The 16,284-nt window shown below is 45.7% G+C and overlaps 1 protein-coding gene across 2 annotated transcripts in view; it reads left to right on the top strand.

Moving 5' to 3' along the window:
* The window catches only part of EHHADH (enoyl-CoA hydratase and 3-hydroxyacyl CoA dehydrogenase), a 98,662-nt gene that overhangs the window by 72,675 nt on the left and 9,703 nt on the right, over positions 1-16,284 (top strand). Inside the window, exon 7 of one of the 2 annotated variants that reach the window (XM_030208953.1) lies at positions 4,063-5,549. The exons of the other annotated variant lie outside the window; for it this stretch is intronic. Within the exon in view, the coding sequence (XP_030064813.1) occupies positions 4,063-5,333 (1,271 nt within the window). The 3' untranslated portion in view covers positions 5,334-5,549. Of the gene's footprint in view, positions 1-4,062; positions 5,550-16,284 lie in introns of those variants that run through there. 2 annotated transcript variants of the gene reach the window in all.

Raw genomic sequence — 16,284 nt, 5'->3', positions numbered from 1 at the left:
TCATAGCTGATCAATCCATAGCCCCTCCCAGATAACTGTTCTGTTTTTATTCTGGTTGCATTTCAGGTTCAAGTTTAGTCTTCAGTTATTTCAGAAAGACTTCGTGTTCAAGTTCTTTCACTTGGATTCTTCAAGAGTTGAGACGAGTTTGTGTTACAGTGAGCTGCTGCATTCCTCTCCCCTCCGTTTTACGGGGCTGGATTGAGACATAAATTCTGCCAGCACTCCCTCCCGCTTCGTGCGGCTGTAGGGCAGCTTTGTACCCCTCCCGCTTCGGCGGTGTTAGGGTCAGTCAGCTCCTCCCGCAGTTGCGGTTGCAGGATAAGCCAGATCCCCCCGCATCGGCGGGTGTGGTGTCCCTCCCCCGCTCCGCGGGGATGAGCTGGACGGATTCCCCTCCCCCACTTGTGTGGGGATGAGCTGGGTTAATTCCCCTCCCCCGTTTCGGCGGTGGTGAGCTGGGCAGAGTGTCCCTTCGTGGGTGTAATTCTCTAAGTGCTGAGTCCTGCGGATGGAGCTTTGATATCGACATACTGAGGAGTTTCCGGCAGCACATGACCACATATAGGGAGGCAAAAGTTTGCTCTCTATCTCCACCTGCTGGTAGATGGACACAACCCACCAGTCTATGGATTGATCAGCTATGATTAATGGAAAGAAAATTATCAGGTATGATTATACATAATTTTACCTTATGTTCAGACAGTCTCACTTTGAACATTCTCTTCGTCTGACCAATGTAGCATAAGCCGCAGGGACAGGTAATCATGTATATTACTGCTTTCAATATACATGAAGTATTATGTCATAGAAAAATCCATTTTCTGTTTATAGGGTCCTAAAATTTATCTGTCTCTTCCATCATGTCACACATAATACACTTCCCACACTTAGAATGTCTGCCCTCAACGGTTAATTTCTTGATACTTATATCTGAATGACATAACATGTCAGCTCGATTAGCTCGTCTAGAATAGGATACCATGCATTTCTGCCCAGAAAATGCTTCATGGGCAGACAATATTCTCCAGTTTTTATAGATCACTTTAGCAATTCTTGGAGATAAGGCAGTATATTGCATAATACAGGCAATCTGCTGTCTCACATCTTGTTGATCCTGAACCTTAGTATCCAATAAATATTCTCGATGATTGATTATATAAGGCTCTCTTGTATGCTTGTTTAATAGTTTGTCGGATATCCTCTTTCATGTAATTTCTCTTTCAAATGGTTTGCAGAATTTCTATATTTCTGAGGGGTATCGCATATCCTTCTATACCTAAGGAATTGTGCAAAGGGCAAATTATTTCTGATGTGGGTTGGGTGCATACTATCATTCGGTCAGTCGGTTTTACATACACATCAGTCTCAAAATGACCCCCATTATTGATTACCTTGACATTCAAAAAATTAATTTCCGAGGGATGTACCGTATGCTGGAATTTTAATGGTTGGATGGCACAGATTTAGATCTTGAACAAACTGCTCCAATTCTTCCTCAGATGAATCCCAAATCATGAAAACATCTATAAATCTCCACCAACATTTAGCATATTGAAAACGGGGGAGATGATAGATCAATTTTTCTTCCAGATTGGCCATGAATAAATTGGCCACCGAGGGGGCAAAAGCTGCTCCCATGGCTATACCCGACAATTGTAAAAATTTATCATTAAACAAAAAATGATTATTAGAGTGCCAACTTCAAGAAATTCAGATGGAACTGTAGCTGGTTTAGGGCGCTTTTCCAGCACCTGTTGTAAAATCATCAAATCTTCTTGTTGTGGTATAGCACTATATAGGGATTGAACATCCAACGTCACTAATAATCCACACCCATTGGCCGATGAAAAGGCATCTAATTTTCTGAAAAAATAGGTAGTATCCTTAATATGGGACACAACGTCTGGAACTAATGGTGCCAGGAACCCATCAACATACTTACATACTCTTTCCAGTAAAGAATCCCGGGCAGATACAATAGGTCTGCCCAGAGGGGAAATGAGTCTTATGAATTTTTGGAAGTAGGTAAAATATGGGTATCTTGGCGTTCTTGTAATTTAAGAATGACATCTCGTTCTTGGTCAAAAAGCCTTGTTCAAAGGCTACTGCAGTGATTTCAGATAACTCCTGAAGGAGGCCGTCAGTAGGGTCAATATCAATTTTACGGTAAGTAGTCTCATCTCTGTACGCTTCAGTTATATAATCTTCTCTACGCTAGATAACAATCGCACCTCCTTTATCAGCACGACGACGAATTATGACCTCATCATCAGAAAGTGACTGGATAGCTTTTCTTTCTTCCAAGGACATATTCTGTTTAACAGGAATATGCTGTTGCTCCAAATACTGTATATCCTTCATCACATGTTTTTGAAACGTCTCAATAACTGGATCCATAGGCCCAGGAGGGAGCCATTTACTTTTTTGATAATTTTAGAAACCCCTCTATGATGAATAGTGTCATGACCAAAAATATGCCCATAACTGTAAAGATCTAATAAATTTGGCAATATCCACTCTAATCTGAAAGGGATCATGGGCCGTAGAGGGAATAAAGGACAGACCTTTGCTTAATACTTGCAATTGTACAGACGAAAATACTTTATCAGTCAAGTTAATCACAGGGAGTCTTTCTTGCGATATCTCCCTCGTGGTTTGGTCTGCTTGAATGTCACCGTAGCTATCCCTCGACCTCTTCGAGCCCTTCTTCCTCGACCTCTTATTCGTCCATGTGACGACTCCGACTTCGGGTCGTCTTCTCCGCTAGATATACTCGAGGATAACTCCTCACAGGGTCTATCATTACTATCTGCGTGTGAAACCTCTTGATTTTTCATCCAAACATAAATAAATCCATCAGAATAATCTTTGTCTCCTGTCAATTTCTTGTATTTAAGAGACTGAAGATCTTTATTGGATTTATCAATTTTACCATTGAAATCTTCCAAAGATTTCTCTAAACCTTCCTTGGAAAATATTAAATTTTTCTTCTCCTCCAAGTTAGGTTTATCAGTATTGATTTTCTGTTGTAACGTTTGGATCAAGAGTAACATAAGATCTAATGAACATTGGTTAAGAATACTATTCCAGCTGTTCACAAACACTTCATCATCAGGGAATAATTTGGGACCCCGTTGCATCCGTAATCCTCGTGGTATAATTTCTAGTTTGCAATATTCTACTAGCGTGGCGCTATGTAATTCCCATCTTATTAATTTTTTGTATTCCTCCAACAATTCTTATCATTATCAGTCACAGTTGTGCCTAACTGGGATAGAGTAGGTGCTTGTAATATTGTAGAGCACTGGTCAGCTGAAAACCTCAAACCTGTCTGCCAATTTTGAGCCTTAATAGCAGTAATAATGAATTCTCACAAATAAACAATCTGCAACGAGTGTGTAGTTATAACAAAGAAACTATCAAACACATCACTCCAATATAGTGTCACACCGGGGATTCAGATCTGAAAGATAAAATATTTTAAATTTTTAAAAAATAGCCTCAGTGTATGGTACTAAAATAAGCACAGCATGTCACCCTGCTACCATCAAACTTACAATTAAAGGTGTGGGGGTAGGGGGTAGCATTGGTTTGGGAGAGATGATCATGAATGTGATGTGCTGAAGCTTCGTAGCAGCTGGGGCAAGGAGATTGTACAGATTGAGAGAAAGAGGGATAGTATAAAGTACATGCGGCTCTAGTACTTTTTTGCTTTGGCCTGAAGGGAGTATAGCTCTGGAACCTTGCTGGTTGACCTTTATTTTCAAGTGTTGTAATTTTTTTTTTTTTTTTAGTGAAGCTGAAGATACACATCACCTCTCAAACTCCATTAGAGGGGTGCAGTAGTCATGAACAGTTGAGAGCTGCTATGTAAAGACTGCTTATGTTTAAGAAGATTTCAAGTGTGCTTCTCCAGGGTTCTGTTCCTGCATTGTAGTTTAGTTCCATGATCGTTTATATCATGTGGTGCTCTCACAGTCCTGGCCTGACAAAATGAAAGTCCTGTCTGAGAGATACTTATCTTACCTATACTATTTAAATACATTTTCATATCTGCAGGGTTAGGAACAATGGGAAGAGGTATCGTCATCTCGCTGGTAAAGGCCAAGATTCCAGTGATAGCTCTGGAGCAAGACAAGAAGCAGCTGGATATTGGCAGCAAGGCTGTGATGTCTCTCCTGGATCGTGAAATCCTGAAGATGGAACAGCTTGGACACACTGAAGCTACTAATTCTCTTGGCCTAGTTCAATTCACTCTAGATTATGGCAAGCTAAGAGACGTAGACATAGTTATTGAGGCAGTGTTTGAAAATATGGCATTAAAGAAAGAGATATTCAGGCACTTATCAGGAATCTGTAAGCCAGAAGCATTCCTGTGTACCAACACGTCAGGCCTAGACATTGATGAAATTGCTTCTGTTACAGATAGACCTCAAATGATTGTTGGGACTCACTTTTTTGCTCCAGCTCACATAATGAAGCTCTTGGAGGTTGTGCGTGGCAGTTGTACATCTTCCACTTCAATCTCCACAGCCATGCAGCTTGCTAAAAACTTAGGAAAAATTGGTGTGCTAGTTGGCAACTGCCCATTGTTTGTAGGTAATCGATTAATGTTACCATATATTCAGCAGGCTATATTTCTTGTGGAAGAAGGCAACAAGGTCGAGGAAATTGACCGGGCACTTGAAGGTTTTGGCTTTGCCATGGGGCCCTTTCAAATGATGGATCTTGCAGGGCTTGACACTTTATGGAGATGTCATGTAGAACATGGACTAACTAGACCAGAACAGTCCACTGGAACATCTAACCACTGTTGTGGTAGCAAAAGGTACAGTCCGCTTCTAGGTATTTTATCGGAAAAGTTACGGTTTGGTCAGAAGTCTGGCCAAGGATGGTACAAATATGAGAAACCAGGGGGTAGAAAAGCTATGTCTGATCCATGGCTTCATAATTTTCTGTCTGAATACCGTGATGCTCACAACTTTAAAACACAGTACATAACCCAGGAGGAAATTATCGAGTGGTGTTTGTATGTCATAATCAATGAAGGTTTTAAGGCGTTAGAAGATGGGATAGCATCAGGTCCTGAAGACATAGATGTCATCTACACCAATGGCTATGGGTGGCCAAAGCATACAGGTGGTCCAATGTACTATGCGTCATTAGTTGGGTTACCAGTAGTGCTGACTAAACTGGAAAAGTATTATGAAGCTAATCCTGATATCCCTGATCTAAAACCCAGTATGTTCCTGAAGAAGTTGGTTGCCTATGGGAACCTTCCACTGAAGGAATGGCAGTTCCACCTTGGGTCTCAGAACTGCAAGCTATAAGATTCTGTAGCCAGTCTACGTTCAGAACTTTACCACTGGTACTGACAGCCATAATTTGATATCTGTGAAACTAATATGATGAATTAACCCATTAGCACCTCTTAATCTTGTCAAGAGTTTAATTACAAGTTCAACAAGATGAGTTCCAAAGCATGATGTGTCCTGAATTTTTCTGTCATTGGAGTAGCATAAGGATTAGGGCAGCAGGCTGAGAACCGGAAAGGCAAGGTTCAAATAACCACTGACACTCCTTGTGAATTTGGGCAAGTCACTTAACTATTTGTTGCTTCAGGTACAAACTTAAAAGTCAGGTCTATAAACTGGTGCCTAATGTTAAGTGCTGTACACCTGCGTTGCCTACTCAAAAGGGTAGGTCGAGGGATTCAGTTCCAAAGCACCGCTTGCCAAAGTGCAGGCTGAAGCCTTTCTAGGGAGAGGTTGGTCTCTTCTTTTGGATCCTCTCTGCCAGAGAACCCTGTCTAGCAGCCCCTCTTCCTCTCAGGGTAAGGCCTACCTCTCCCAAAAGTTCTTCTGTTTACTGGTCAGGGAAAATCACCCAAGGGTTCCATCAGTTCCCCTAGCTCCTGGTATCCTTCTTGAAACTCCCTGTCTTCTTTCAGTCCTTAAGGCTTCTGATATAGTTCATTTATTCAAATTACTTTGGATCACTCAAACTCTGTTCAGCTTTTTGTCCTCTCCACCTTCCAAAAGTAGTTCCACCACCCTCTTGAGAGTTGATCCCACTCCTTCCACCGCCCACATAGTCTCCTACACCTGACTACCCAGGCACCCCATTCAAGACTCCGGGATTCATCCTAAATCTAACAGCGAAGACTAAACCCAAGTTGTTTTCTTGTAGGGGCTTAAGATACTGCCCTTGTTCTGGGGGACCTACTTGTCACATACCTCCCCCCTTTTTAAGGCAATGTGTTCCCCTTCCTGGCCTTTGCACCCCTGTTTGTTACCCTCCCGGGACAAAAAGTCCACCCTGCTCTATGCTGTATTTTGAATCGTATGCCTGTAGGGCCAAATACCATCGGGTGAGTCTAGCATTGTTGTTCATCTGACCTAGCCATTTCAAAGGGGAATGGGCAGTAACTAATACAAAATGTCTTTCTAATGGATAGTACCTGAGGAAGTCCTCAGCCCACTTGACTGCCAAACTCTCCTTTTCGGTAGTGGCATAGTGTTGCTCGGCTTCAGTCAGCTTTTTCCTCTGGTATAACACTGGGTGTTCTTCTCGCCTCCATTCTCTGGCATAATACTGCCTCTAAGCCCAACCCAGAGGTTTCCGTTTGCAAAATAAATTACTTACTGAAATCCATGTTCTGTAGAATGGGTTGTCTTACATAAGGCCTCTTTCAGGTGGGCAAAGGACTGGTCAGCCACCCTATCCCATTTTAATTTTTTTTGGCTGGGAATTATGCAGCATGCCAGTTAAGTCCAGCCAGCTCTGCAAAACAGGTTATAAATTTCTGTCCCTGGAGGGCTCACAATCTAATTTTGTACTTGAGGCAATGGAAGGTTAACGGACTTGCCCAAGATCACAAGGAACAGTAGTGGAATTTGAACCGGCCACCTCTTGATGTCAAGATTGGTGCTCTAAGCACTAGGCTACTCCTCTACTCCTTCCTACACAATGGCTGAGGGTACTGTACTCCGATTGTCCCAGGGCACACTTCTTCAGACTAGCCATAAGTCCTGCCTGTCATATGGTCTCACAGACTGCTCCCAGGTGGGTCAAGTGGTCTTCCCAAGTAGCCGAGAAGATTACTATCCACCTTATAATTGAAAGAGAAAAACGCCTAGATTTCGACACAAATCGGGAGATAGACGTTTATCTCACAAAAACGAATAAATCGGTATAATGGAAAGCCGATTTTGGACGTTTTCAACTGCACTCCATCGCGGAAGCGTACAAAGTTGACGGGGGCGTGTCGGAGGCATGGCGAAGGTGGAACTGGGGCGTGGTTATCGGCCGAGGAGAGATGGGCGCCTTTCGCCGATAATGGACAAAAAGTATGCGTTTGTAGCTAGAATTTAGGGCACCTTTCCTGGACCCTGTCTTTTCACGAATAAGGCCCCAAAAAGTGCCCTAAATGACCAGATTACCACCAGAGGGAATCGGGGATGACCTCCCCTGACTCCCCCAGTGGTCACTAACCCCCTCCCACCACAAAAAATGATGTTTCACAACTTTATATTTTCACCCTCAAATGTCATACCCACCTCCCTGGCAGCAGTATGCAGGTCCCTGGAGCAGTTGTTAGGGGGTGCAGTGGACTTCAGGCAGGTGGACCCAGGCCCATCCCCCCCCTACCTGTTACAATTGTGCTGCTTAATGCTTAGTCGTCCAACCCCCCCAAACCCACTGTACCCACATGTAGGTGCCCCCCTTCACCCCTTAGGGTTATAGTAATGGTGTAGACTTGTGGGCAGTGGGTTTTGAGGGGGATTTGGGGGGGCTCAACACACAAAGGAAGGGTGCTATGCACCTGGGAGCTCTTTTACCTTTTTTTTTTTTTTTTTTTTTTTTTTGTAAAAGTGCCCCCTAGGGTGCCCGGTTGGTGTCCTGGCATGTGAGGGGGACCAGTGCACTACGACTCCTGGCCCCTCCCACGAACAAATGCCTTGGATTTATTCGTTTTTGAGCTGGGCGCTTTCATTTTCCATTATCACTGAAAAACAAAAACGCCCAGCTCACAAATTGTCGAATAAAACATGGACGTCTATTTTTTTTTCGAAAATACGGTTCGGTCCGCCCCTTCACGGACCCGTTCTCGGAGATAAACGCCCATGGAGATGGACATTTTCGTTCAATTATGCCCCTCTGTCATCTAGGTAGTCCTGAGCATAGGCCTGGTGGGGTTTAAGCACTGAATTCATTACCCTTTCAAATGTGGCTGGGGCCCCATGGTGCCCGAATGGAAGTACTGTGAACTGATAGTCTCTGTGGTCACAAATGCTGTCTTTTCTTGGGAGCCCTTCTATAATGGGATCTGCCAGTATCCTTTCGTGAGGTCAAGGGTTGCCAAATACTGCCCCCCCCCCCCCCTTAACTGTTCTATCAAGTTGTCTATTCTGGGCATTAGGTACATATCAAAACATGAGACCCTATTTACCTCCCTAGAGTTGACACAAAATCGGTTACTTCCGTCTGGTTTCGGGAATAATACACTGGGGCTGGCGCACTCGCTGGTGAATTCTTTGATAATCCCTAACTGTAGCATCTCCCTAGTTCTACTTGCATAGATTTGGGTAACCTGTACGGTTTCTGCCGGATTATCTGACCCAGTTGGGTTATGACCTGATGGGTTCCAACCCTACTATATCCAGGTAAGGAAGAAAAGGTGTCCTGGAACCAATGTACTAAAGCTTGTAACTGCACTTTTTGGGCCGGTTGAAGCAGTTCCTCCTTCCCTCTCCTTATCTCTGGGCCAAAGTCCCCATCTTCCTCTACCTGCATCGGTGATCAACCCATCTCTCCACCCATGACTTCAATAAGTTAACATGGTAGATTTGATTTCTACCTCGACCCTGTCTAACTTCGTACATCCATGGACTTATCAGACGTGTTAAAAGGGCCCCTTCCACTGAGTCAGTAACGTATTTTGGGATGTAGGAGGAAGTACTAAGACTTTGTCCTGGATTTTAAATTCCCGTTCTCTGGCCTTTTGGTCATAGTAACTTTTTTTTTTTTTTTTTTCCTGGGCCTGGCCTAAATTGGCTTTAGCTATTTACCTAATTTGTTAACTTTTCTCAGTTCCTGTACATATTTAGGGACTGAGGTCACTTCTTGGGGTCCTTCTCGCCCATACTTCCTTGACTACTTCCAGCAGGTTCATAGGCAGTCGCTCAAACATCAGTTCAAAGGGTGAGAACCCTGCTGACGCCTGTGCTACTTCTCTATATTAAAATAGCAAATAAGGAAGAATCACGTCCCAACAGTCTCAACTTCCTCCCACCACAGTGTATCAATGTCCTTTCCACCCTTTCTAGTGGTTCCTCCATAATCAGTAATGGCACTAAGGGAGCTTTCCCCGGTAGTTTTTGGGACACATTCTGGCACTTGGTACACAATTGACAAAACTCCCTTACGTCCCTATAGATCCCTGGCTGAAAAAAAAGTCTGTAATCAGACCATGGTTCCTACCTCTGTGAGGAGTCCGGCAAGAGGGTGAGAATGGGTTAATACCAGTAGAGGCTTCCGAAAGATCCCAGGTACCATGACTTGCTTCTGCTTCCTTCTGGACCACCCGTCAGTTATTTGATATAAAAAGTGGTTGTGCTTTTAGTATATGGGATAGGGGCCATTCTCCCTCTGCTCTTGATTCTCTGCTTTCTCCCAATATGTCTGTAAATGAGGGTCTTTTCTTTGTTCACTGGGGAATTGATGAAACCTCTATATCACCTCCTCCCCCACTGCTTCCACCTGACCCGAGGGAATTAGTGCCTTCCATTTTTCTGCCCTTCTCTGAGAACGGGACTTTTGAGTTTTTCCCAGTTCCTTGATTACCCCTGTCTCTGAAAAGGGGAAAATATCCTGTAGTTGGAACAAAGAGGACCCTTCCCCGGGGTATTCTCTCGACCGAGTGGACACCCAGCCCTCCTTCATGGTTAAGGCCTCTTGCATCCCTTCCCAATCCCTACCTAGAATCAGGGGAAAAGGTATTCGCTCTACAATCACTACCCTTAAGGACCAAGTTGTCCCCTCCCAAGTAAGATCTATCTTGTATGTAGGTTCTTGTTGGGAGTCCCAATGTACACATTAAACCCGTACCATTCTGTTGACGGTCCCCAGCCTTTCCCCGATCCCCTACTTTCCTTGCCAAGGGTCCCGACACCAGGGATTGGTTACTCCTTGTGTCGATGAGGGCTACCAAGTCCATCCCCCCACACGTACCCCACACTTCAAGGGCTGCTCCCCTCCCACTTCTTGCTGCCAGAAATCCACTGACCCAGAAAAGGAGTAATCCATCAAAGGACATATCTGCTTAAAATGCCCTACTTCCCCATAACTGAAACACCTTAGGGCAGGTCTAATGTCTAGTTGTGGGCTAGGCCCAGGATTCTCTCCTCCTAGTCCTCCCACCACCCCTGGGGAGGGCCCATATCTTCCCTCATTGAATTTCTTTCCTTCTTCCTTTATGATTTTAACAGGTTCCCAGGGTTTGCCTATGGAAGTTTCCTCTCGGGGTACCCCGTCCCCTTTCTGCCCCCAATTCCTTCTGCTTCTAGGTAATGTTCGGTCAAACCTATGGCCTCCCCTATATTTTTGGGCCCCTGCCAAACAACCCATATTCTGGCTGCCAAGTGTTAAATATTCAAAACTGTTCAATGACAACCAAGCTCACTATAGCCTTTGGACCTTGGGATTCTGGTTCCAACTGAGTGGCTAAGTCCAGAAGGTTCTGCGCCACTATGTGTGAACGCTCTCCTTTCTTAAATTCCCTTCTCCTAAACTTGTCTATTCTGCTCTGTCAAGCCCCAGATCTTGGATGGCTGCTTTCACTTGCTTATAGTCTAGGACTTGACTCTTATCCACACTCCCTCCAGGCAAGGTACCCTTTACCTGATCAGGCTGGTGAGGACTTCCTTCCCCAAGGTAACACAGCGAAGCCTTGTCTCATTTTAGTGGTTTCACTCTAATCCCACCAGTGCCACAAAATGTAGTTTCGTGCCACCTACTTGAAAGAGTAGGCCAAGGGATCCAGCGTCCAAAGCACCGCTTGCCGTGCAAGCCGAATCCTTTCCAATTCCAGGGAGAAGTCACTCTTCACTTGGCTCCCCTATGCCAGAGAGTCTGGTCTAGCAGCCCCTCTTCCTCTTAAGTGAGAGCTACCTCTTCCAATAGCTTCTGTTTACTAGTCGGGGAAAATCCCCCAAGGGTCCCATCAGTTCCACTAGCTCCCGGTATCCTTCTTTAAACTCAAGAGTCTTCTTTCAGCCCTTAAGGCTTCTAGTATAGTTCATTTATGCAAATTACTTTGGATCACTCAAACTCTGTTAAGCTTTTTGTCCTCTCCACCTTCCAAAACTAGTTCTACCACCCTCCTGAGGGTTGATCCCACCCCATGCAAGGCTCTGGGAGCCACGCTGCATTTATTTATTCTCGCACCTTTTTCAGTAGTAGCTCAAGGTGAGTTACATTCAGTTACACTGGATATTTCTCTGTCCCAGGAGGGATTACAATCTAAGCTTGTACCTGATGCAATGGAGGGTTAAGTGACTTGCACAAGGAGCAGCAGTGGGATTTGAACCGGCCACCTCCAGATTGCAAGACTGGTGCTCTAACCACTAGGCCACTCCACTCCACATGTAACAGTGAGGACTATAAACCCAAGTTGTTTTCTTGTAGGGGCTTAAAGATACCTCCCTTGTTCTGGGGGATCTACTTACCAGTGACAGGCTATACACTGCGTCACAAATGTTAATAGCATGTATATATTACAGAATACTAGTACTTACACATGTGATTGGTGTTAATAAGTGGAAGTTATTCATGTACATACTAGGTGCTATTTTACATTAAGGGAGTTTTTTTTTTTTAACAAATGTGCAGTAATACTTTAAGCACACACTAAACGCTAGAGACAACTATAGGAATATATGCAGGCTTATTTTTGAAAGAGAAGGGCGCCTATCTTCCGACAGAAATTGGGAGATGGGCGTCCTTCTCTCAGGGGTCACCCAAATCGGCACAATCAAAAGCCGATTTTGGGCGCCCTCAATTGCTTTCCATCGCGGGGACGACTAAAGTTCATGGGGGCATGTTGGCAGCGTAGCGAAGGCGGGACTGGGGTGTGCTTAAGAAATGGGTGTCCTCGGCTGATAATGGAAAAAAGAAGGGCGTCCCTGACGAGCACTTGGCCGACTTTACTTGGTCCATTTTTTTTCTTGCAACTAAGCCTCAACAAGGTGCCTGAACTGACCAGATGACCACCGGAGGGAATCGGGGATGACCTCCCCTTACTCCCCCAGTGGTAACCAACCCCCTCCCACCCTAAAAAAAAAAATATATATATATTTTTTTGCCAGCATCAAATGTCATACCCAGCTCCATAACAGCAGTATGCAGGTCCTTGGAGCAGTTGTAGTGGGGGCCGTGCACTTCAGGTAGGCAGACCCAGTATCATTCCTCCCCCCCCCCCCCCCCCCCTGTTTACACTTGTGGTGGTAAATGTGTGCCCTTCTTCACCCCTTAGGGCTATGGTAGTGGTGTACAGTTGTGAGGAGTGGGGTTTTGGGGGGGCTCAGCACAGAAGGTAAGGGAGCTATGCACCTGGGAGCAATTTCTGAAGTCCACTGCAGTGCCTCCTAGGGTGTCCGGTTGGTGTCCTGGCATGTGAGGGGGACCAGTGCACTACGAATGCTGGATCCTCCCATAACCAAATGGCTTGGATTTGGTCGTTTCTGAGATGGGTGTCCTCGGTTTCCGTTATCGCCGAAAACCGGGGACAACCATCTCTAAGGGCCACCTAAATGTTGAGATTTCGGCGTCCCTGACCATATTATCGAAACGAAAGCTGGACGCTCATCTTGTTTCAATAATACAGGTTTCCCCCTGCCCCTTCATGGAGCCGTCCTGCGTGGACGGCCCCAGGAAAACTTGGGCGTTCTGTTCAATTATGCCCCTCATGGGCATCTCTAGTGTCTAGTGTGTGCTAAAAATGGTTGCGTGCTTTTGTAAAAGATGCACAACTATGAGGGGGGTGGGCAAGCCATGGGTGTGACACCAAGCGATACACGCAACTTACAGAATACTGATATACACTTGTATTCTGCAACAACCTTTTAGTTCAGTGTGGATTACAGATACCAAGAGAAATTCAGACAATACTGAAGAATTTAGTCATGTAAACAAAATAACAATTTCATAACATCTAGCCCTTTTATTATTAGCAGAAATATTTCTTTTAAAAATACACTTTTGTTTCCTAAACATTTTCTAACCAGATATAACTCTAAGCTTGGTTAGAAGAAAATTTCACACTTGAGCAGCTAGATATTGGAAAGTAGATGAAAATATTAATTTAGAATGTATTCCCTGTGGACTAGGAAACTGTAAAAGAGGCTTTCTTGAAGAAATATTTCCTGATCGAGTTAGCAGACCTACTAGATCGTTCATATACAATGGCGCGTCACCATAAAGTATTTTAAATATTATGGTGCACAATATAAAAGACAGCTGAGCTTCCACAGACAGCCCGTACAATTTACACAACAGTATCCAGGAATCGCGTAGCACTGACTGATTACCATCGCTACAAAGAAGTATTTGTAGCGCTGGAAATGGAACTACCGCCAGGCTGCTGTGGTAGCCTTATGGTAGTTCCAGAAAAGCGAGTAGTAAGCCTATGTTGGACTTATCACCACTTAGTAAAAGTCCCCCTTTAGATTATACTTTGTGTACTTGAATGTAACTCACCTTGAACTACTACTGAAATGGTGTGAGCTAAATCCAAATAAATAAACTACAACAAACAGGCAAAAGAAAATATATTTAACTAGTAAAAAAGGCCCGTTTCTGACACATATGAAACGGGCGCTAGCAAGGTTTTCCTCATAATGTGTATGTTTTGGAGAGTGTATGTGAGAGTGACTGTGTGTGATAGAGAGAGTGAAAGTGTGAGTGTGTGTGTGAGAGAGAGAGTGAGTATGGGTGTGAGCGTGTCTGTGAGAGAGTGTGTGTGTGAGAATGAGAGTGTGTGCAATTGCGTATGGGAGACACAGTGTGATAGAGAGAGAGAGAGTGTGTTTCACACAGATACAGTGTGTGCGTGAATGAGAGTGTGTGTGAGGCACAGATTGTCTGTGAGACTGAGTGTATGAGACCAAGCGAGTATGTAAGTGACTGTGTGACACATAGAGAGTGAATGTGATACAATGTGAGACATAGAGTGTATGAGAGTGAGAGACAGAAACACATAGTCTGTGAGAGAGAGAGTGTGTGTGTGTGTGACAGAGATACCTCCCTCCCTCCCTCCCTCTCTCTCTCTCTCTATGGTGTCAGGCCCCCCTCTTTCTCTGGTGTCTGAGATTGCTGCCACTGCACCTAAGCAATTGGTGTGCTGGAGGAGAGGAAGAGAGAGAGAGAGAGTGTGTGTGTGTGTGGGGTGGGGGGGATGTGTTGGAGGGGTTCAGCTTGGAAGAAGAGGGGTGTGGGGGATTGTGGATGCGCTGCCAGATGAAAGTAAGTGAGTATGTGTGTGTGTGTGTGGGGGGGGGGGGTTCAGGAAGCAATGGCAGATGACAGAGTGAGGGAGTGTGTGTGTGTGTGGGGGGGGGGGGGGGCAGGGGGTACAGGAAGCGCTGCCAGATGAGAGAGTGAGTGTGTATGGGGTTTCATGAAGCGCTCCCATCCTTGAACCCCCTCCCCAGTCTCTCCCATCCAAAAACCCCAGTCCCCTCCCCACCCGTCCCCTTCTCCAATCCGAGAACCCCCTCCCCAGTCTCTCCCATCCAAGAACCCCAGTCCCCTCCCCACCCGTCCCCTTCAACTATCCAAGAACCCCCTCCCCACCCCCTTCTGCTTCTCCCATCCATGAACCCCTCCCACATCAGTCTCCTTCCCATTTGAGGAGCCCCACACCCTTCTCCCATCTGAGTCCCTCCCCACCTACCAGCTCCATTCTCCTGCCGCCCAGGCCCACCACCCTCACTGCCTTAAAAAAAAAAACCCAATTTGAAGCACTGGAGTAACAGGCAGCAGCACCTCGCGTCTGCCCTTCTACTAAAAATCTCTTCCATGACGTCATTGGGCCTTCCCACATTGAGTCCCACCCACCCTCGCGGTAATTGGAAGTTACCTGAGAGGAGGGCGGGACTCAATGTGGGAAGGCCCAATGACGTCGTCGAAGAGATTTTTAGTAGAAGGGCAGACGCGAGGCGCTTCAAATTGGGTTTTAAAGGCAGGACAGCGCCGGGAGCGGACTCGCAGCACCCCCCACCCGCTGACATCTGGGGCGGAGCGCCCCCACCACGTCGCCGTCGCGCGTTGCTGAACTTGGGAGGGAGGGAGAGTGGTGCTCGGGCGGTCGGGGTGGGGCTACCTGAGGCGCGCGGCGCGGTTGGTAGCCAGCGTTTCCTTGGCAGGGGGAGGAGTAGGGAAACACGCTCCGCGTGTTTCCCTACTCCTCCCCCTTCCTTGATGCGGTCCCTGCTTTCATTTTTCTGTTGGTTTTCCGCCCTCGACATCATGACGTTTGACGCGAGGGCGGGGCAGCAAGTCGTTCAGTGGTTTCACCACCACGAACTTACGAACCGTTCTGGGAGTCTGAGTGACTTCAGAACGTTGTCCTCAGAACGTTGAGGGTGCCTTTTATTATATTAGATGTTCATCTTAAACAGCTTGCTTTTGGAGTTAAACCTCTGTGCCCTCCTTCAGTCAGATCTGATGGTTGTGACAGCCTCTTAGCCCTCTGTCTGGGCTGTCCGTGATGCTGCACTGAAAGAGACGTACAGGTCACTGTTTAAATCTTACGGTCAGATTTACTTCTGACAGCACAGATTTATTTGTCCTCAGCTGAAACTGATTCTGATTTCTGCCTTTCTTTCAAAGGGCAGAACCATCTGTAACAAAGTACGGGGTCCTTTTACCAAGGTGCAGGAAAAAGGGCCCTGTGCTGGGGGGGGGGGGGGCATTTTTCCTGTGCATCACAGCTGTTTTTTTTTTTTTTTTTTTTTTGCAGCAGGTAAAAAAAAAAATGGGTCACATGGTGAGAATGCTTACCATGTGGTCATGTGGTGGGGAGCCCTTACCACCACCCATTGAGGTGGCAATAAGGGCTCCTGTGCTAACCCAGCGGTAACTGGGCAGCGATGCCAGATTACTGCTGGCTAATCGCCGTGCATGCTATTTCTGGGGGTTTTCTTTTTTCCCCCCGGAAATGGTGCACACTTGCTGTGGGACTACCACCGGTGACCATGTTGGGCTTACCGCCGCTCTGTG

The sequence above is a fragment of the Microcaecilia unicolor genome, chromosome 7, assembly GCF_901765095.1.
Source record: "Microcaecilia unicolor chromosome 7, aMicUni1.1, whole genome shotgun sequence".
NCBI lineage: Eukaryota > Metazoa > Chordata > Amphibia > Gymnophiona > Siphonopidae > Microcaecilia > Microcaecilia unicolor.
Note: the sequence above shows the minus strand (reverse complement) of the source record. Positions and strands in the feature narration are given on the sequence as shown.